This window comes from Macadamia integrifolia, chromosome 5, assembly GCF_013358625.1.
Source record: "Macadamia integrifolia cultivar HAES 741 chromosome 5, SCU_Mint_v3, whole genome shotgun sequence".
NCBI classification, from domain to species: domain Eukaryota; kingdom Viridiplantae; phylum Streptophyta; class Magnoliopsida; order Proteales; family Proteaceae; genus Macadamia; species Macadamia integrifolia.
Genome location: NC_056561.1, coordinates 8,254,107 through 8,276,363, shown reverse-complemented (window position 1 = coordinate 8,276,363; position 22,257 = coordinate 8,254,107). Strand labels below are relative to the sequence as shown.

Here is a 22,257-nt window from a genome sequence, read left to right as displayed (position 1 = left end):
TTTTTTTTCCCCGTAGAAAAAAAAAAAAAGTCAAAAACGTTTTTCCGAATAACTACCAAACGCAACCCTAGTAAAATTTAGAGTTTCCACAAAGATCAAATACAATTGAGATCTAGAACAAGGGAACCTTATATAATTAAAAGTTTTATAGCTAAAAATCTAAAATGGCATAGGGAACCTCGGATGTAATTTACCGTTTAGTATTTAGAAACTGATAAAACCAAAATCAATCAGGCCGAACGATTAGACCAATTTGAAACCAACTTAATGAACCAAAACCAAAATAAATCTATATTTTCTATAAAATTTTCTTTTTAATATATCACCATTCAAAATCAAGCCGATAATAAACCAATAAAAGACTGTGAAGAGAGATCAACAAGGGACCGAAACTGATCGGATTGTCAACTATCGTTGCGATTTTGATTTTGATTTTGATTTTATAGACCAAACTCCTTATCGACGCAAAATTGAAGAGCCAATAATACAAAATAAATGGAAAAGACCGAAAATCAACGTCTCACAAATCACAACCATCCAATTAAGGGTATCTTAGTCATCTCATAAGAACGAAAGATATGTAATCAGCTTTCCTCAGTACGCCACGTGTTACAGACGTGACAATGTCAACTATCACGAATCCTCACACAACGTCCAACTGTACTCCCTGTCTCCATCCAACAGAAGCACTTCCCGAAGCACAGTGAGAGAGAGAGAGTGAGAGTGAAGGGACTGAAGAAGAATCCGAAGAAGAAATGGAGGAAGTTAACGGAGAGGAATTGTTGAACGAAGAGACGGCGCCTCCTGTGAAGGCGGGGAAGAATTGTGGAAGTCAACGGCTTCCAGAGATTGATATGGAGAATCTACGAGAGGAGGAGACTCTGTACGGTGTTCTCCGTCGTTTCTTTGCGGTGATCTTCTTTACTGATCGAAACAGCTCTTCTCTTCTTGAAAGGACTAAAGCTTCGGTCTCTCAAAATGCTCCTCTGCTGCGTGAAGGTTTCAAGAATACGAGCCGAGATCTTCTTCTATGGAGTCGCCGAGGCAGCCCTCTTCGTGCTCTCCTCGTTGTCTCTGTGAGTTCCGTATCTTAAATTACAATACAGTGGCGAACAGTTCTTCTCTTTCTTCTAAGTTTTTCTTGTTTTTGTTTCCATTTGCGACTGATACGTAATCGAGATTGTTTCTATTTGTTCTTTCTGTTGAATTATATAGTCTAATAGAAGTAATCTTTATGCACCATTATATATTTCTTATTTTGGGAGGTTTTATTCGGGGAGGACGCAAGGAGAGAAGTGAAGGCGGGATTGACTGTATGTTATTTTGGCTGTATTACGAGCTAATGAGAGATCCAATTTGATTTGCAATTCTACATTTTGATCCATCACTGTAAATACTAATTTAATGATGACTCTGTTTATGGTCCCCAATCAAACCGGGTAGTTCTGAGTTCTTACATTTGGTACTTAATTGACTTACCTGGGCAAGATCTAGCTTTAGGTTGACATTTTGAGGTACTTCCAGTCAGTTTGATGTATCTCTTGTATTCCTGGTGGTTTTAAAGCTTGTTGCATGGCAATAAAGAAATTTCTGATCCGCCAACTATCTACACGGGAAGGTTCTAGGGAAGATATCATTAAGGGTGACGAGTTTTAGGTCAATCTATGGGAGTTTACTGTTGATTGATGATGCTCAAGATATCACAACCATGGTTTCTTCACCATGTAAGTGGATTCCTGTTATTTTGCTCGGAAACCAATTCAAACTTATGGCTGTGCGTGATCACAGATAAAGAGAAATGAAGGGAGTTACATTAATTTAAAAGAAAAAAAGAAAATAGAAACTTTTTTTCATCATTATAGTCTAACTTACAATTTTATGGTACTTTCCTGTTTAAATCTAAGGAATTTTTGGTTGTAACATCTGCTGTTGTGGGATTCCTTGACTTTCATTATCTTTCTTGACAACAAAAAGCAGTCACATAGGCCTAAGAGAGGTTGAGATCCACAAAATACTGGGTCTGTTGATCTCCTTGGAGCATATTTATATTGCTTGTAGAACTTTGATGTGAAAGTTTCAACCCTATAGAACCATGAATTCTCTATCAAGCTCACTCCTTTGGGTACTTTTTGGTGAGAGTAATGGCAGTGGCCTTTCTCCTTACAGAATCTTTTGGAAATTGATTAGCCCTCCCCCTCCTAGAGTCAAGCTTTTTGGTTGGAACCTGAGTGCTTTAACTAGAAACCAAGATGAGGGACATGATGCAAAGGATAAGGAAGAAATGTTTCCTATCTCCACACATATGTTTTGTTTACAGGATGAACAGGAAAATGGCAAATTAGCTTTTGATATCTGATAGTGGCCATTGTAAACTTATGGTGCACCTGATGCCTTGTCCTTGTGCTGTGTTGTCAAGATTTCTGTCATTATGCTGGCTACATATGTTGGAAATGTAAGAGGATTTATTCCATTATATTAATAAAGTTTAGAATGGGACGAAAAAATGCAAGAGTGGCTTAACAGACTTCATGAGCATTGACTGAGCCAAATGAGAAGCCTCTATGTTTAAATTGTCTGCCGCATTTATTAATGATCTCTGTTGGAATTTTCTGTTTAAGATGTAGGGCATGGTCTTAACTTTTCTGTGCAAGTCTGATAATCACAAAGACTAGCTGGTGTCTCACGTAAACCAACCAAAACTGTTGTGGATTTCCCCTTGTACATCAATTCTGACGTTCTCTTGTCCACACAATTTGTATTCTGTGTGAAATCACTACTAAAGCATGTTATTATAGTATTCCACTCTTCCCTATGCCATCTTATCCCATATACATGTACAGGGGTCCTAGTCTAGTCTCAAAAACTTTCTCCTAAAAGTATGGGGACACTCTCGAAGGAACAACCATCAGAAATAGATCTAATGATTTCCGTACAGGTCTCTGGGGGCATGATGATACTGATTCTACTGATGTTCCTTCAATATCTTTAGTACTTGTTGTAAAGGTGTCAGGGTTATGTCCAAGTTGGGCAGTTGCCTCATGTGCCAAGGTGCCCAGTTTCAAATCAGATTTTCTTACCCATATATGATATATGGCCTGGGATATAAACATGTGGTACTGGCCTCGGGCACCTTGGCCTCACCCAAGCATCACCTAGGTGTCAAGGCCGTTGGCCACCACTGTGACTTGCTAGCTTGCCTTGACACCATGACAACTATGTTTAATACTATAATTGGAGAAATATATCAAAATTCCTCTAAGCTTCTAATCAGGAAGGCTTACTGTTAAGATTGTGTTTATTCTGTTTAGCATAAGCGCAGGGGGTATTTTGGATATTCAGTTCTATACTTATTAGTAATATTGTTTGTATCAGGGTATACATGTCCCTGATATTATTTTATCAATATATTGAAGTCTGTTGCTCACGGTTGGCATATTCTGCCCAACTATGTGCAACACTTCTCTCCTCCAAGCTTGCAGCTCTTCTTCTTCTCCCATTATTGAGTCTGCCAGATAAGAAGTTCATGTTTCCATTTGGTTTAGAATGCCATATTTGACCTGCTGCAACAGCAGAACACCATCAAACACCAGTCACAGGGGATATCTTCGTAACCAGGTATCTGCAGGACAGAATAGATCCACACAGGAGCAGTAGTAACAAGAATACTTCATGTTTAACTAGCAGCATCAATCGTCATGCGCAAGAAGTCCTAGTTGTTGAAAGAAACCATACTTTTCATAGTTCAACATCTAGGGTTTCAGATATATATATATATATATATATCTTTTTCTTCTTCATGGCTCTAATACCATGTAATGAAATCAAAAATTAGAGAGAGAGGACATTAGCCACTTGTCAAATTTCCAAACCTAATTCAACCAAATAACTTCTCATGTATTAGAGCATGCATTATTATATTTTTCAGCTGTCTGTTTATGCACATGCATTATCCCATAGTCCTTACATTTTCAAAGCTTCATTTTGCCAATTGGCAGTATCCATCTGGGCTGAAACTTGAGATGTAGGCAGGGGACATTGAAGTACTACTTACCTGCATTTAGGCTTTGGTATTGAAGGAGGGAGCGGAGCGACTGATTTTCAAAGGAAAAAACGACTGCTTGGTCTGACCCTCATCCGATCTGCCATGTGGCAGATGCTTGGGCTATTGAGAAATTCCCCAATTATTTATGCTTCAACTATTACTTGTATTTAATTTGAGTTCCTTCTTGGGCTTCATGGTTGGTTTTCATCCCACATTTTCCACCTATTTTCTGGGTATTTTTACTTTTGGCTTTTTTGTCTCGATTACATGCTTATCAATCTATATCGTGGGGGTCCTTGTGGATTAACTAATGTTTCTTAGTCTGTCTCATAAACTTATATTCAACTCCATAACTTAGAACATGGAAAGCTGTGAGCCTTGACATTTGGATGTTTCACTTAGAGGTTGAATTCTTTTTACTTGGTACTTCTTTGCTGGTTTTCACTTTTCATCATCAAATCTTCTAAATTCTCTTTCTAAAAATTCACAGGTTGGAACTATCATCCTTCTGGCGTTGACGGGATTGCTGGTTTTTATGCTTTTCTTTCTGGCAGCAACTATCAATGCAGTCATTATCTCTCTTGTCATATCTTTAGCAGCTGCAGGAGGTTTCTTAGCTATTTTCTTTGCCTCTGTGACGACAATTTACATTGGAGCACTATCTGTGGCTGCTTTTGCAATTTCCACTGCAACAGTTTCAACAATCATAGCTGTTGTGATTGCTACAGGTGCCCTTTAATTTACTTGTTCTGCCTATTTGGTTTTTACACATTCAATACATTCTCAATTTCTCATGCTGAGAAAACTAATGATTGTGGTCTAATTTTATGGTAGATATTGTTTGCTTCCATTTGATAGGTCTATTCCCATAGTGACCAAAATTTATCCAGTTGAGTAATCATAACATATAATATCCATATGGAGTTTTGGAAAGGAACTCTTGATTTATTTATCTTCTTCTTCTATTTTTTTTTTTTTAATGAGCAACGAAAGATTTCCGTTAGTATAATAAAAAGGATCTTGTGAAAATTATAGGGGGAACCTCTATTCCATTAATGGATTGTTACCAAAAATTCAATATAGTGGGTGGGTTCCAATGTCTCGTAGATCTTTGATTTGATGATTGTTATCCTTCATTTAGTTGTCTAGTCAACTTTACAGGTTGGACCATCTCTTGGTTTGCACTATCAAGGTCGGCCCAAGCCTCTTTAACATTTCTGTATGGACATAGTCCCTTAGGCACTGCCATTGTTAGGTTTGGGCCAAGTAGAGATCTGCCTAAGACAGGTATTGACCTTTTCATTTGGGCCCACTTCCTTGCCATTGCCTGTGACATCTCCAGTTGTAATCTGGCCTTCTAAACTATTTGTCCTAGGTTCAATATCATATCAGCAGGTCCCAGCATACCAGGGAGCTTTTTATTTCACCAAAGCTCATTTTCAATTGGCTCTCTTTTTCTATCTTTACACTCTCAAGTAGGGAATAGCTACCTGGTGCCGCTGGTGGTTCATACTTTTAAGTTTGTTTCCTGGGTCACTTATTCACCTTAAAGAGTCAATGGCTGGACTATTCTGTGACAACAACAATCCAGATATTCAAATTTGTTTTCTGGGACATTTATCTACTTTAAACAATTGAAGGGTGGACCAGCTCTTTGACCATGACAACCTGATCGCAATGCAGCTGATTTTGGCTAATTGTGCATCCTGTAGAAAGTAGTGTTGCATGGACATAGACATGGGGAGTTGGAATCCAATGCATGTTTGAGAGTCTGACTCTGTAAAGATGGATTTGGGAGCTCATCGAGGAATATAAGTATTTTTCTAATTTATATTGTTTAAGTACCTGTAAGAAAAAGGCAAATGTAAATCTCATTTTTCCCTCTTTGAAACTCTTTATAGTAGAATATGTTGTCCATACAGTATGCTAGATGTTCACTTATGCTGATCAAACAAAAACAGAAATAAACTGTAGAAATTTTACAATAGAATCTGTGTAACTGGAGTCTGAAGTATCTGACATGTGCATGCCATTCAATTGGAAGATTACATATAACGCCTGTTGAAAGATGCTAGCTCTTGGCAAGGACTCTGTCCATGTTTTGCAAAAACCTCAAAGAAGTTGATTTGTTTGGTTTTGTAGTTTAGTTATGTTTGCGGACCAAATAATTCAATTTTATCATTTTGGACAGGTTGGATTGGATTCTTCTGGGCTCTGTGGTTGGCAACACTGAAAAGTCTGGGCGTTGCCAAACATTCATTGAACATGACTGGTTCAGCACTTTTGGTATATTCTGCTGCTCGACAAGCTCACCACCATAATGAAGCAGATAAGGTTGACTGAAGGAAAATTGTAGCCAGAGTTGTTTGTATGTTTGTCTTATATGCCTTGGTACTCCTAAAGGTAGTGATGCTGTATCTTTCTTGTTTCATGAGTTCCTTGTTTATGCACATGCATTTTATATATAATGATGCTATTTACTCTACCAGGAGAAATTATGAACTGAAGAAAATGTTGTGGTAAAATGCCATATGTACACTTCACATTGCAATTCTGTTTCTTCGATAAAAGTCCTAGTTCTGCTGACCTCAAATGGCAATGTTGGTAGTGCTGGGTTTATGCATATCCACATAATGCATATTCTGAGGCTTGTATGGTCCTAAAAATCACTGGATGCTCACCCCTGTCTTTAATCTTGTTGATTCTGTAGCAAATAAACTTAGCATCAACATTTTATACCTAAGTAAGTTAACTACTGAGGATCACCAGGTGCTGGGTCACCATGCTCGAGGAATCCAATGCAATATTGAGGAACCCAACACTGATTTTAGATGCCTTATTCCCCTTGGAAGATGTTTGATACTAGTGGGTGTACAGAATCAAGAAATTTATTGTGGCAATGTTCGATAGTTCGAACATCAAATTCTGACCATGCTCTATCATTGTGGTTACAGATCTAGGGTGCTTTTCCATCATATAAAACATGTTTCTACGTTAGGGTTGCACAACAATCGGGGAATGCTGGATGGAATGTGACTTCACCCAGAGCACTGATCAGTGATTCTACCATCAAAAGTCACTCAAATGCTTAAGAAGATTTAGGGGCCGCTAGTGGCTAAAAGCTTTCAATAGTATCTTTGTTATACATGCGGCTTGTTTTTCATATTTATATCTTAGCAGGCAATGAGGCATTAATGAGAAATAGAGGCTCAAAATTTATGTTTCTCGTATAAATATTGTATATATAGTTTGGAGGAGCTCATAGCCATCTTAATTTTCAGGTGCATACTTTGAAGCTCTTTGTGCATGAATGCCACCTCCTCCCCCTTTCCCGGGTTTGGTTGATGGCTGCAAGATAAGCTGACCTTGGACTCTCTTGAAACAGTATTGGACACCTGCATCTGTTTGGGTGGTTGACCATTTGTCGAAGTGGTGCAATCGCTGCTGCTCTTTTTTTTTTTCTTTTCTTTCTCACAAGCACAGCCCAAGCTCTTGGCCCTTCTCTTTTTGTGGATGTAACTGGGACTTCTTTACTCAGTTCTGTTAGATTGCAGGAAAAGTATCTTTGAGAGGTGGTTGGATTCTTGAATGTGTTGGCAAGAGGCCTAAACAGTACTGCTCAATCTTCTGCTTATCTCTGTTTTTCCCATTATGCTCTGTTTTCCAGGTGCAAATAGGCACATCATACTGAATAGGAACAATGCTCCATATGCTGAAGTTCCTCATCCCCGTAGTTTGTTCTTTACTAGTCAGTTTCTAGCTTGGCTTCAGTTTACTCACTGTAGAAACAAAAACCTAAAATGATGCAGAGGGGAATGGAAATTGTAAATAAAAAAATCACACAATGCAAGGATTTACGAGGTTCGGTAAGTCTACTTATGCCAACACTGAGATGAGATATGTCACTAGCAATGGAGAATAGGGTTTTTGGTAAAAAAGAAGAACAAAGTTACAACAAACATACTCATGCCTCATATTACATAGAATACTTTTTCGACAAATTTTTTTTTTGTTTTTTTGAAGCTTTTTTTACAATTCATTGTAACATGATATAGATATACTTTACTGAAATACCCATGTAACCTTAAAAATGTATTCTTCAGCCACCCTGGACCCTCCAATACATCAAGGTGGTTCGATTTCTTTGGGCCTCTTAATGGCCTTTGAATCAACCCACGTGGCAGAATACATAACATCAGACCCCAACACTAACACCATATCTGAATTTTGAATAGGAGGTGGGGCTGAACTGGTTTCTCATTTTCAAGCTCATACTTAATGTGCATATTATGTGGAATGAAAGGGACAAATGGAGAATAAATGCATTATGGGCAAGTTAGGAACTTAGGAGTAGTTGAAAAATAGGTGAAAACTACAATAGCTCTTCTTTCTATATATATATTTTTGAGGAATTAAAGTTGGACATTCATGGTCCAACTATGTTCTGTTCAGTGATAAGTAAAGAGATAAAAAAAATTTGCATTTATGAAAAGGGATTTGTGGACTTTGGGGTATACAACTCAAGGCCAAATAAAGGCAGATTAAATGACTTTTGACTGGAGGAGATTAAAGGCATAACCACTTGCCATATATTGGAAAGATGACTCAATGTTACACCAAGTGAACAAAAATTCACCCTAACTTTGAATAATATTGAGTTAATACCATGAGATGTACTGACACACCGCTTTAATTGGGCCAGCTAGCATATATTATTTGGGATGGGTCTGGTTCTATAACTCTGGTCTGGACCATAGTTTTTTTTTTGGGTGGAACTGGACCATAGTTAAAACCCATTTTAAATGCCAATTTTCAAATTGATCTCATTTATGTACCTGAAAAAAAAATACCGAACAAGTCATTTAAAAAAAATATATATTTTTCAAAAAAATAATTTAGTATTGTAAAGGCTTAACCATGACTCACATATGAAGTATGAAGTTAGCCATGTTTGGCAAGAGTCAAATCAGCTACCAATTACATTCTTTTTCCTCGATATGGAGATGAGACGCTTCTTATCTTACCATTTTATTTTTTTCCTCAATTTGTCAATTTTTGTATAAAACAATGTTAATCATTGTAATTATTATATATTGCATTGAATTCAGGATAAGATCCATGAGAGTTGGTTGAGATGGTATTGGTCATATTCAATGGAAATCCATGGATGTTGTAATTAGAAAGAGTGACCAGATTCATATAGATGGTTCCAAAAGAGGAAATGGTAGATCTAAACTGACTATTGATGAAGTGGTAAGGAAAGATATGCAAATGATAGGGTTGGATCTCAGTATGATCGTAGATAGACTTTTGTGGATGACAAGGAATTTTTGTGGAGGACAAGGACCCGTGTAGCTGATCCATTGTAGGAGATGTTCCGATGGTATTGTTCTATCTACTGTTTTGACCTATTATTTTACCGTCTTCTACTTCCTTGTTGTTACTTCTTTTTTTATATTTCTATTACTTTGTAAAACATATCGGATCCATGTAGTTGACTCCATTTAGTTAGGATAAATTATGGTTATTGTATACATCTCCATATTTGAATCAAATCATTTTTTATATAAATTATGAAAAAATGAACTCTATTTAGGAGTGTAGAATACGTTAGCACCAAGTCTCTCTCTCTCTCTCTCTCTCTCTCTCTCTCTCTCTCTCTCTTTCTCTCTCCTTCCCTTATGAAATGACATATATACCCCTCTATTATTGGAGGACAAAGAAAGATTCAGAGAGCACTAACGTAGGCTATTCCTGATCATGGAACTCAATCCTTATAAGTAATTATATAAATATATTTCTCTAGTAATTGGCTCTGGCCTGGGCAGTTTCCAACCCAATCAGACATGAACCGTCCGGGCCATTGCAACTTTGCAAACCCTAACTTATTAATCAGTGATTACTGAAAAGTAGGATAGATTTATAGACATCAAAACTCCATCTAACGTGGACTGCATGTGAACATAAAAATAATTCTTCACGTCTTTACAGAATATGCCAAATAGCTTCTTAGCTTCTTAGAGTGGGCATATCGACGTTAATATCTAATGACATAAAGAGATCTCCTAAAAGTCAAGCTTTTCACACTCTTCACAACATAAATATCCCAACTAGTAACCCTCAGACAGGATTGGATTAGACGTTAATAGAAGAAAAAGAAAAAGAAAAAAGAAAGAATACTAGCCACATAGTGCACCATTAAAGACATGATTCCTTTTCCTTCTTTTTTTTTTTTTTTTGTCTTTTCTTTGCCTTTTTCTTTTCTTCTCTTCTTCTTTCCTGGATTCAATATGGAACAACATCATAGCTCAACATAAAGTGCAGCTTCAGCCACTTACAAAAAAAAAAATACCAAAAAGAGAGACTTACATGGATGGAATTAGTAAGATACAGCTATTAATTTCTTTCCACCTTCCAACTCTTTTAACACTTCTGGAAGCTGTGTTTGTGACCATATATCTATATCTATATATATCCTATATGTTACCCAAGAAGATACTGGATTCAATCAAGGGATGCCCACTTAAAAACAATGAAAAGTCTCTAGCATTTGATCAATCATGCTCTTCTCCGTGCCAATCCGGTCTTCCTAAGGTGAATTCCAAGTTTGGATTCTTGAGATCCATATGGGATCCTAGAAAACTTTTCGACCGGTTGAATTCGCTCTCCTGTGAGCATGAATACATGTTATTTCATGTTCCCAACTGGAAATGTGCACATAAGGTAGAGAATTTTATTAGGGTTGATATAATAGATGTATATATAGATCATTACCTCAACTTGGTGTCCTGATCTTTGTTGGGAGGAGAAGGTTGAAGGTCTAAGCCCATCCCTGTCACTTGAATTAGTTTGCAGCCAAGCTTCTCTACTGCTGAAAGTTATTCATAAAAAGAGAAAAGTTAATTAGTATTAACCTTATTTGGCTATCTACTACCTATGATTCCCTAGTTAGTATTGGAAAGGAAGAACTTAGGAGGGCAGAAAGTTAGAATATGTAAGAAGTCTATACTAGTATTCTTAAACAAAGGAGATTAAAGTTTCACTAATAATATTATCGAAAATTAATTAACTTATATTTATAATAAAATTTCCTATAATCCCAACCATTAATAATTCAAGAAATTCCTTGACATTTTAAGGTGCCAAAAGTTTATTAAGCTGCAATTCTCGAGTTCATTATTTAGACTCTTTTGCAATTACCCTCTTTGGAAAAAATTTCAAAACAATGACAAATATGTCTCTTAAGGTATAATCCCAATACATGGAAGTGGATGTAGTTCAATATGATTCTGATAAATAAAGTTCCTGATAAGTATAGTGAAAGTGTGGCCCATATTTTGCATCAAATGCAACAAGAAGGATTAGAAGTGGAATATTGAAATAGCATAAATGGGAAATATCTTCCTGAAATTATCTAAATGTGGAGATTGTTAAAGGGTGAAAACTTATACTCTTTCATGACTTGACAAAAGATGTGTAAAGAAAAAATAAAGATGGCTTTTAAAAAGGTCAAAGTTCGAAGAAGGGATATTAGGAATAACATTGAAGCAAAATGTTATTGCAGTAACTAGTATGCCAAACTCATATATTCAGTGCTACCATTTCTGGCTGCAACCTTAATAGAGTATCACCTGTGGCTACATTATTGGCTTAAACAAAGGTCTAATTAGCTTGAGTAAAATTAGTTTCTATCATTGGACCTGCACTGCATCTTGCTAGTTTATAACTCCCACTTCAGAGTGTGAAGTATCTGAGAGATCTATTTATTTTACTAAGGCTCAATCCTCTTGTTTCCAACTAATTTTGTAGCTTTGTGTGCTAGAGATACCCACTAAGGATTTCCTCCTCCATCCTCTTGAAAGTCCTTATTGATTTCCTTAATTTTGAACCCTCATAAAATTTACTGGGCCAGGCCATAAAGGTGTCCTATTGTGTCCTAACATTAATTTCATGCCATGCTTCAATGCCTAATAACCTAGACTTTGCCAGCATCGTCACAACTGTCCTAGTCTACTAGTCTCCTAGAGAAATCTCACCAAATCCAGAGCCAAGTTTTGCCTCATTGAGAATTCCATTCTTTATGTGAAGTACCCATAGATTTGGTCAACCAAAACTGGTTTGATGGAGAGTTACTCCTTGTCTTGCAGTTCAAATTCTACTTTTGAAGCTTAAGAAATGGCTAAATATTCCTCTAAACCTCTTCAGTATTCCTATCTAAGAGAATATATCAGACAGCTCCAATTTAATTATTGACAATATACTTCAAACTAATTCAAGTTAATCTGGTGGTGCTCAATAAGATTTGAGGGGAGAATACTACAAACTAGTCATAAAGTAGGATCAATTTTACGACAATATATTCATCCCGTTAATTTTCTCAAACCTAATAAGATCACCCAAAGTGAAAGCTTCTTAGAGGAAATTAGATTTCATGATTAGAAGTTATTAGAAACTAAAGAGAGAAATTATAATCTGATACAGGTTATTACTGATTAATATATCTTATAGTTGTTGTCTATTGCAAGTTTGATTCTTTTAACATTAAGAAAATGAAGGAAAATGGCTGTCCCAAGAGTAGGGGTTTCGGTGAGAAGGAGAGAGGATTTGTTTATAATAGGAGACTTCAAGGATAGAGACAGATTCAGATTCCTCTTTGAAATATGGTTACATATGCACTTAGAATATTGGGTAAATATTAGGATATCATGCATAGAAATTTGGTTATATTATATAGAACATAGCATAGTTTATATAGTTCTGTATTCTACATATAGAACAAAAGTAAAAAAAATAACAAAACCAAATCAATTAATTATTTAATATAGTTAACTCATTAGTTAAGACATATTGGATATTGTCTTCTTTCTTTAGTTTAGTGACCTTTTCAATTTTTATTATTTTTTATTTTTTACATTTGAATCCATGGATACGCTCCTATGATTCAATAACTCCACGTAGGTATCTCCTTGGCCTCGCCGATAGTGAAGGATAAATCAATATTGAATTTCAGATCAGGATTTTTGTGTCAACCAGGACCCCAGATTGAGCTAAAGATGTGCCTTATCTGGTAGTTCTTGAACTCTGTGAGCCCAAATCCTGCTTTTGGGACTGACTTCATGTAGACAAAGCCCTATTTCAGGCCACCAGTTATTTATGTTGTGTAGCTCACATCAACTTTATTATATAGATATGATGATGACCTGATATTCAGAGTTCAAGTGTCAAACATCCAACTTCCAGAACTGAAAGATGATAATGAAGATACTTATAGAAGGCCCTATTCTAATAATGAAGATGATACGGGAATATTTTGTATATATATTTTAAATGAGACACATCAGTTATGTAGTACCTCTCCTAAATTTGGTTCTATAACCAACTTCTGGATGTGATAGTTTTAAAATTAATTAATTAATTAATTAAAATTTTCATTTTTGGGGGGCTTGGGGGGGGGGGGGTTGTGTGGTGGGGTTAAATGTCATACCCAAAAATGACCTAGATCTGTTGAACTCTAAAGGTTGAGTAAGAAGTGGGAGAGGTATTGAGAGGGATAGGCTCTTTAGTCCCACATCGATTAGGGGAAAGAGACTCGACTAGTTGATAATCTCTAACACCCCTTCCATTGTCACGACATGTTTTAAAGCCATGAGGGATTCACCTCATAGTGGACAATATCGTGACTTGATATGAGGTTGAGGTGTTACAAATAGTAATCCGTTAGATCTATAGGAAGTTAATAAATATCTAAACTATGAGAGATGGATTTTATTCTTCATTGATAAACCTACCATTGTTTATGATAAGATGAAACTGGAGAGAGCTTAATCAACTTCTCTATGTGCCAATTTATGATATTCGAATTATAATGAGGGATTTTATTTTGATAAAATGTGAAAGTGAAGATCATACATTCAATCCTAGGACATGGATTAGAAATGCTAAAGGTTAAATGGTGAAAGGAACATAGACCCTATTGAACCACACTTGAAAATGCAATTAATTGGGAATTGTTCTTGAAAAGTGGTTCATTTCATAATGTCACTTCAAACAAATCTTCTAAGGGCCTTACTTTTACAACTTATGAATCTCCTGCAAGTGTATAGCCTACCCTTTATTCCTCTAGGAAGAGCATAAATTTCAAATCAATTTCTTTGTGCTCCTAATTTTTGTTTTTCTCCATTTGCTTGTGGGGAAAAAATCTTTCAAATTAGTTTTTCTCTATTCCTTAATTCTCGAATCAAAAAAAGAAGCTTACATATAATGAAAATTCTTAGGAGACAATGAGGAGGCAGCCTTTACAAGAATATGTTTTCTACTAGATATGGAATGCTCAAATCTGGAAAGGAGGGAAGGTGGGAAGTGTGGCTGACACAAAAGTATTTATAGATGTTGAATTGCTGGACCCTAGAATGGGTATTGCAAAGTCCTTCTATAGACGCCTGAAATTACAAGAAAGGACAGAAAAAACTCTTGTGTATGCCCGAGTAACACGAGTATAAAAGAAATAAAAAGAAAAGGAATCAAAGAGGAAAAGTAATCCATTAGTTACTCCCCTCAATATTCTTGTCTCCATCAGGAAGAGAATACAATCAAAGCTAGATTACAACCATGAATGGAAGACAGAACTCTTTTTTTCTTTTCTTTCCAAATTTCAAAGTTAGACATATCTTTGGAATGGCCTGTCCTTCCTAATATTAAGAGTTTCTTGTTGTGGAGTCTTCCATTATATAATTTTGGAGTCTTTATCACAAGTGTTTATGTGATAGGAATTTTATGCTTTGGCTGGGCTGTGGGATCAGGGAGGAAAATTAGCTATTGTCATGTATTATACTGATTTTTTTTTTTTTTTTTTTTTTTTGAGGGCTTATATCCCAATTAAGTGAGGGAGATAAACACAAGATTTATAGAGTGAACTACCAGAAGCAGTTCCTTTTCTTACACTACTATACATGATTCAAGGGGATAATAAAAAAGAAATTATTAATGTAAGCATAATCTTTTTTTTGGCTATAAATCAGCAAAAGAATATTTTAAAGATTATAAATGGATGAACAGGATTATTGTCTAGGCATACCTAGGCTAGAAAAAAAAAAAAAAAAAAAAAAAGCCTCTTACCTGAAACTCCACCTTTGGCATTTCCATCAGCAGAGCTCAAGCTCAAAGAAATTTATCTAAGGTTCCACCTTTGGCATAATTCACAATTTTATTTATTAAATGAAGTTTTACAGTTTATATAATTTATATGCTATGTTTGACTCTCCAATAATTCGAATACGGTCTTTTAATTAGTAACCTTAACCTTTTCCTTTCTAGTCACTTCATGGTCTCCTGTTAACTATATTTTAAGATAGTTAGGAACAACTTGAACATAATTAAAGCCACCTATTGAGCATTTGTTATCCACTATGTTTGATTTGTCTCATGCTATACAAGTAGAAAAATAAAAGAATAATAAAATGTAACAAAGTAATAGCTCATAAATCTTCATGATCCATCTAGATAATGCCAATAGCCAAAATAAATCAATGTGGCTTGTAAAAATATCATAAAAATGAGAGTCCCTACGGTAATGAACAAAGATTTGATAGAAGATTTTAATTTATCAATACTTTTATATATATATATATATATTATTGTGTTATTAAGGAATATCTTAAACGCGGAAACTGAATTCTGAGAATCAACACAGTATGATAATCTAGTCACCATATTAATATAATGTATCAAAGTACACTAAATCATTACTTTTTACTATACAAATCATGAGCTCCTACGTGACAACGTGCAATAATAATAATAATAATAATAATAATAATATAGTATATTATAACTGAAAAGAAGGAAGTACTTAAAAAGTCAGGAAATGGGTCTTTCTGGTCACATATGAAATCTCCTCGTGAAGAGAATAAGAACCTATGTTTCTATTTAAAGGAGTAAAAAACAAATGTAGTATAGGAGTAGTACCCCTATTATAATATATGTAGATGTTAACAGTTAAAAAGAGAGGAATGAGAAAAGGGTTGCAATGGTTGCCTTCTTTTCTTCATTCTTAACGTTTTATGTCATATGTGACTTTGCTGTTATATCTATGGAAGCTATATATATATATATATATATCTCATCTACATAGAAAACCTAAAAAAAAAAAAAGGCAAAGGCTGCCACACATGAACTCTTTAATTTGTTCTTTAGAAACTTAAGATAGACGTGGGGGTTTGCATTTCCTAAGCAAAGTATATCCATGCAAAAGGAGAAAAGAGAACGTGCACAAAGAGCTATTGGGGGTTCCATGAGAAAGAGAGAAAGGGTACCTTGAAGAGTTGCTCCACAAAGTAGTGTTAGAAGGGTAATCTGAGTCTCTCTGTACAGATCCATCTGATGATGCTCTTTGATTATCAATTAACCGTGGCAAACTAAGATCACCAGTTGCTGGCATGGCATCTTCTTCTCCAGACCCATCCGATTGGCCTACAAGAGGAAACTAAGAAATAAAAATTCCCTGTAATAAGCTCATAGAAGAGAGGGGTTTGTGTGTAATGAGTTTGATTACGTATGAAAATTACATCCTCATAGAAATGTAATAAAATTACAAGAGAGAGAGAGAGAGAGAGAGAGAGAGAGAGGATTTCCAAATGGGAAAGAAATAGGGGAGGAGTGAGGAGAGATAAGGCTGCTAAAAGAAGGCTTTTTTTTTCTTTGGTTAGTGCTAAAAGAAGGCTGGAAGCTAAGCAATACGAATTACCTGAGGAGGCTGCAGGTTTGTCAGTGGTCTTAACAGTTCGATACATCTGCAAAGGCAAAGAGAAACAAAGACTAATTAGTAAGGAGGGAGAAAATGTGAGACTGTGAGGAAGGAAAGAAGGAAGGTGCAAAAAAGAAGAAGAAATGAAAGTAGGAAGGGCAAATAGCCCTCGTTTCCCCAAAAGAAATAGAAATAACAATAAAGAAAGAAATCAGGAAAAAGCCATTCCAAAATCGAATCAGATCGTTCTCTTCTCTCACAGTGTCTCTCTGCTTTTTTTCTTTTCTTAGGTTCTTCATTAACCACGAGGATGATGTTTGGTAAGGTCAGTAATGACTTGTATTATTGAGAAATGATGACTACTTTTTCACTTATCATTCCTGTGCACTCTCTTTTTCTCTCTCTTACTCCCTCTGTCTTTCTCTGTCTCTCTCTAAAAAGAAGAAGCTGTCGTGTCTCAGAAAATCAGACTATTCATTCATTCACTCACAGGGCTCATCGGATACTGTGCCGGAGGAATAGGCGAAGATCTGACCAGCAAATGAGAGAGAGAGAGAGAGGAGAAAAAAAAAAAAAAAAAATAAATAAATAGAGCTTTTCTTTGCCGTTAGCAATACCTGTAAGTGACTCTTAACATGAGCTAATGTGAGATCTTTGACATCCATGAGCTCAAGAACAGATTTTGGAGTAGCCCCTGAAAGCCAAACAAATACATATGAGAAGAATGATAGAGAGAAGGAGAGGAGGAAAAAGAGAGAGAGAGAGAAAGAGAACCCAAATACCCAAGATCTAGTTTATTTATCTAAGTAGAAAATTAGATAAAAAAAAAAAAAAGGAGAAGAACACAAGAAGAAGAAGTAGAGAAGGGTAAAAGGCTCTACTTTCATGTCCGCCAAGGAGCTCCACTGCATGAACAAAGCGAGCATGAAGAGTGCTTGTCCAACGCATACGCGGCGCTCTCATACTCCTCTTCGCCGGTAGCTTTGGCATGAATCTTGATCTAATCATCCCATGAGAACCCTCTGATGAAGGTCCCATCCCATACTGTTGGTGGTGGAGGTGGTGGTGTGGGTTGTATTGATGATTTAGTTGGTGGGATTTGAAGGAATCCGACGACAACCCATTAATCCTTGACGCAGCCGCCGCTATCCGATAAGCCGTCGACGAAGAAGAAGAGTTGGGTCCAGAGTTTAAGATTGCCATGGGGTCTAAACCTCCTGGTAGAAACCGAGTAGTAGGAGAAGCAGAAGAACAAAAAGAAGAAGAAGAAGGGCAAGATGACATTGGGTAGAAACACATCTTTGGATCCTTCTCCCTTGGATGTTCCAAAGGCATGAATGGGAATGAACGGCTATGATAAACTGGAATCCCTTTTATAGGTCTTGACCCTTCTGAGACATCATGGAGTGGTGATGATGAAACCCCATGATTAAGTCGGTTTCTGTTAAGATGGTGAAGAAGCTGTGATTGCTCTTGATGCTGTACTACTACTTCATCTTCTTTACTTCCTCTTGTGAAGTTTCTCCTCCAAATACAACTCTCAGATTCCAACCCATTTCTTGGGTTTGCTAGTGAAAGCTCTGTGTAAGCTTGTGAGTCTGTCCTCACTGAGCTATCACTGTTCAACCTCAAACCTTCCGATTGTCGTCTCCAAAGATCGAATCCGGTGTCGGGCTTGTTGTTGCCATTACACATCGAGGAAGGAGCACTATTAGGAGGGCTAATGTGTAAGGAAAGATCAGGAGCAGCCATCGAAGAGGATTCGACAAACATTGTCGATTCCAAGAGGAATTTTTTTAAACAAAATCTCAGTGATTGTCCAGTTCTAAGGTTAAACTCAATTGGGTATGTGAGTTTTCGAAGTGGATTGGTGAGGTAGCTAGAGAGGGGTGTGAGGAAGGAGCTAGGACCTTGGTATGCTGAAAAGGAGTTGAGATTTGAGAGAGAAAAGAAAGGAATTGAAAGAGGTTTTTAGAGAGAGAGAGAGAGAGAGAGAGAGAGACACACACTCTTCTAGTCTTCTCTCTTCTTCTTCTTCTTCAACAAACAGACATGCTCGAGAGAAAGATAGGGAGATGAAGAGGGGGAGAGAGACGGATATGGGGAATAGGTGGGATATGTATGTTGTTACGCAATGAAAGACGAATTAAAAAACATCAGAAGGGCATGGAAAGGAGAGGGATTTGGGTCTGCGTTCCTCGAGACTATATCTCAGAAAACGACACTCAAACTAGCTAAGCCTCTCTCTCTTTCTCTGGTCTATAGTCAAAACACGCAAAGCAGCGAACGAATGGACCATCGACTTCCTTCCCCGGAGACGACGGGTTAAAAAATAGAAGAGAGAGAAAGAGTCTCTCCTATGTGATTCCTTTCCCCCCACCGTCTTCGCTTATTCTCTCTATCTCTAGTTGTTTGTTTTTTTACTCATGGACTTTTTTTTTTTAAATCTATTACACAAATCAGGTGGGTTTTCAAAATCCCCCAATGGGTTTTACAAAATATCGTGGGAATTTAAAGATTCTCGGGAGAAATTGAGAGACAAAGACATTAATGGAGTCATTGACCTGAGTGACCCCCAACAAAGGGTTGTTTGTTTGCTTTCATATTGTTAACAACGTAAACCCTAATTCCACATACCTTCTAATTCCCTTGCATCCTCCCAAATATTCTCTTCTAATCTTTCAACAACCCATTGTCTACCATCATGGGTGGTTTTTATTACGCCATCCCCCCCCCCTCCTCCCCACATGACCATCCCACCGCCCCCCATTGACTCCTTATATAAATTATTTAGACTTCAAAAGCCTAGATTGAATCCCCCATTTAAACTAACATTCAAAGCCTTTTCTTCTTATTGGGAATTAGTACCTTCTCTCCTCTCCCCTCCTCTCCTCTCCTTTAATACCCTTCATCCCCTCTCATTTCATAACATCCTCCTGATAAGGGTGTCAATTAATAATCAGAATCAAAACTAGTCATTTAAAATCGAATAAATTTAGTTTTGGTTTCAAAACATAAAATCTTTTTGGGGTTTGGCTTGATTTTTGTTTTATGGACGAAATCGTTTTAGTTGATCCGAATTACTTAACCTAATACATATTATTTATTTTAATGTTTTAATTAATGTATATTGTATGATGAATTTATTCTATTTTAATGTTGAAAAAAAAATGGGTGGATTATATATCTAATAAATTTGGGTGTTCTTTTTTTGTGAATACATAAAAATTTTGATCAAACACTTAACATAGAATCAAAATCAAATACAAATCGAGTCAAAATGAATATAGAAATCATATAAAACCCAAAAATTGAAAGAATCATGTCAATTCAATTCTAATTTAAAAACACATGACTTTATTTATTTTCCACTTATAATATCTTGAACCGAACCAATTGACAACCTTAACCACCTCATAGGTGCAATCCTTGCAACTCTTTTTGAGTCACTACAACATAATCCATGGATATCCATCATCGAAATTAAACAAGCATGGCATCTCTCTCTCTCTCTCTCTCTCTCTCTCCCCCCACTGTGTAGGGTCATTAACTTTGAGTTTGGAGAATAGTCCTGCAGGTTCACACCAGTCAAAGGATCCTTCCCCGTCCGATCAATTTATTCTCTTTCAACGGCCATAATTTATAAGCCAATACTTAAATATCCCATCACTAGCCCATTCATTGGACGTTGTGCATTGATGAAATGATGCATGCTTACCGAGTCTGACGACTTAGAAGCTGACCCCACAACCACATGTTTGTGCGTGTCTGTCTATGTGCCTTGTACCATTCACAATGGTACAAGTATATTCTGCTTTGAAAAGTATAGCTAGTGTACATTCTTCATAATCTCCACCATTCAATTAGTGGGTCCCTCTTAGATGATTTGATAGAAAGTACTTCAAAAGCTAATAAATTATTAATATGGTTTTTTCAGGATTCAAAAGCTAAATTAAGTGCTTATTTACAACCATTCAAAATTAATAAGAAACAACCCTAAGCCGTATTATCTGTGTTAGCACTTAATTAGCATCCCATTGGTCAACCATTGTTGACCAACCAATACTGTCAGTTGATCTATGTTAATGCATGTGTTTGCATGTATTTATGACACATGATTAAGATCATGTGGCCAGGAGCTGTTATGCTAAAGAGTATTGCCGATTAGTTGATACACTGGGGCATTCTTGAAATAAAGTGCATTTTTTTTAAAGTGGGGTTGAGGGTAGCCCAGGTTGTGTTTGACAATGTTTTCTGATCTAAATTACTATTTCCAAGTGAAAAATATTTTTTTAAGGCTGATGTGAAATTAAATTTTTTTTGGGGGGAGGGGTGGGGTGTGGAGAGAAGAAATTAAAATAGTTCAATACAAAATAATGTTGTATAGTAAAATTGAAATGAATATTTCTTCCCAAAAAAAAAAAAAAAAAAAATGGGATATTAACATAAGTAAAAGACCTTTCAGATTAGATGATAACGCTTATTTGGTTAGAAAAGTCTTCCTAATGGATTTATCATGGGGATTCAACTCGAACAACTATGAGGATGTGAAGAGAGAAAATGAAACAAGTTATCGGGTGATCCAACTATAATAATACTGCTTGATTTACCCGAATCACTCAACAAGTTTCACAAAAGTTCCATTTTCTTAAGATTACACCCTAAATAAATGGCGTTAATTAAGATTATTAGTACTATATATATTCTTGGAACTATAACCATAAGATTACTACACTATGTACCTATTGAATTAGGTTTTAATTAGTATCTTGTGCAAATGAGGATATTGATTTGATGCTCAAAATTTCGTATTGAAAAATTTTGGTTTGTGAGATGTGTTTATCCTTAGGGTTCATATATATTCTCCTAATAACACACACCTACCACAACATATATACACCCACATATAATGGACTTTCAAGTATGTACATAAATAAGATTTTAAAAAAATATACCTCTATGTATGATTAATACGACGTATTAAACTTAAAATATAAAGACAGAGGAAACTCGTTTTTTCAAGCTAGGTATAGCCTTTGAGAACATATGATATACGAACAATTCTTATTGTCACCTGACCCCTATGCATCTCATTAATGTCATGAGATATAAAAATAAGTCTAGCTACCCAAATTAGTATTCAATATTGTAGAAAGGAAGAGATCAAAAATCTTCTTAAAGAAAGCTTAATCTAAGGAATCCTATCACATGATATGCAATAAATATTAAACTTAGTTTGAATGAAATCTCTTGGAAAGGTCCAAGTTGCTTCTTTGATGCTCTCTTTATATTCTCTTATGACTTACCCATCTTCTTCAACTATCTCAATGACTCTTCACCAACTTTGAAATTTTCTACAATTTGCACACTATAGGGTTTAATGTCAGTTACTTTAGTTTGAACTTTGCCGTGTATTCTTTTATGAGTCTCTACTAAAGTAGATATTACATGTTTGTGTCATTTTGAAATCAAT

General features: G+C 36.0%; 2 protein-coding genes across 4 annotated transcripts; one reads left to right on the top strand and one right to left on the bottom strand.

The window, feature by feature from the left end:
• Window positions 1–688: 688 nt before the first annotated feature.
• Window positions 689–7,694, top strand: LOC122078483. 2 transcript variants are annotated; one of them, XM_042644483.1, is made up of 4 exons: window positions 689–1,076; window positions 4,533–4,770; window positions 6,234–6,445; window positions 6,997–7,322. In XM_042644483.1, the coding sequence occupies exons 1-3, from the start codon at window positions 756–758 to the stop codon at window positions 6,383–6,385; spliced, it is 711 nt and encodes a 236-aa protein (XP_042500417.1). In that variant the 5' UTR covers window positions 689–755; the 3' UTR covers window positions 6,386–6,445; window positions 6,997–7,322. The 2 variants fall into 2 exon arrangements, with proteins under 2 accessions (XP_042500417.1, XP_042500416.1); XM_042644482.1 differs by lacking the exon at window positions 6,997–7,322 and adding an exon at window positions 7,324–7,694 and having other exon boundaries at window positions 690–1,076.
• A 2,360-nt stretch (window positions 7,695–10,054) lies between these two features.
• Window positions 10,055–19,189, bottom strand: LOC122080324 (transcription repressor KAN1). Of its 2 annotated transcripts, none has more exons than XM_042647272.1 (6): window positions 17,666–19,189; window positions 17,402–17,478; window positions 16,785–16,830; window positions 16,354–16,510; window positions 10,817–10,913; window positions 10,055–10,710 (listed from the first exon to the last, which is right to left on the bottom strand). In XM_042647272.1, exons 1-6 carry the CDS (start codon window positions 18,555–18,557, stop codon window positions 10,597–10,599), a joined length of 1,383 nt encoding a protein of 460 aa, XP_042503206.1. In that variant the 5' UTR covers window positions 18,558–19,189; the 3' UTR covers window positions 10,055–10,596. The 2 variants fall into 2 exon arrangements, with proteins under 2 accessions (XP_042503206.1, XP_042503207.1); XM_042647273.1 differs by having other exon boundaries at window positions 10,817–10,910; window positions 17,666–19,188.
• Between the last annotated feature and the right edge of the window lie 3,068 nt (window positions 19,190–22,257).

Excerpts from the sequence above, each read along its gene's own strand:
- LOC122078483 (XM_042644482.1), top strand. The coding sequence starts at position 756 with ATGGAGGAAGTTAACGGAGAGGAATTGTTGAACGAAGAGACGGCGCCT. Across the intron at positions 1,077-4,532 it reads GTGCTCTCCTCGTTGTCTCT|GTTGGAACTATCATCCTTCT; the intron begins GTGAGTTCCGTA and ends AAAAATTCACAG. Across the intron at positions 4,771-6,233 it reads AGCTGTTGTGATTGCTACAG|GTTGGATTGGATTCTTCTGG; the intron begins GTGCCCTTTAAT and ends CATTTTGGACAG.
- LOC122080324 (XM_042647272.1), bottom strand. The coding sequence starts at position 18,557 with ATGTTTGTCGAATCCTCTTCGATGGCTGCTCCTGATCTTTCCTTACAC. Across the intron at positions 17,479-17,665 it reads GCTCCTTGGCGGACATGAAA|GGGCTACTCCAAAATCTGTT; the intron begins GTAGAGCCTTTT and ends TTTGGCTTTCAG. Across the intron at positions 10,914-16,353 it reads TTGTGGAGCAACTCTTCAAG|CAGTAGAGAAGCTTGGCTGC; the intron begins GTACCCTTTCTC and ends AATAACTTTCAG.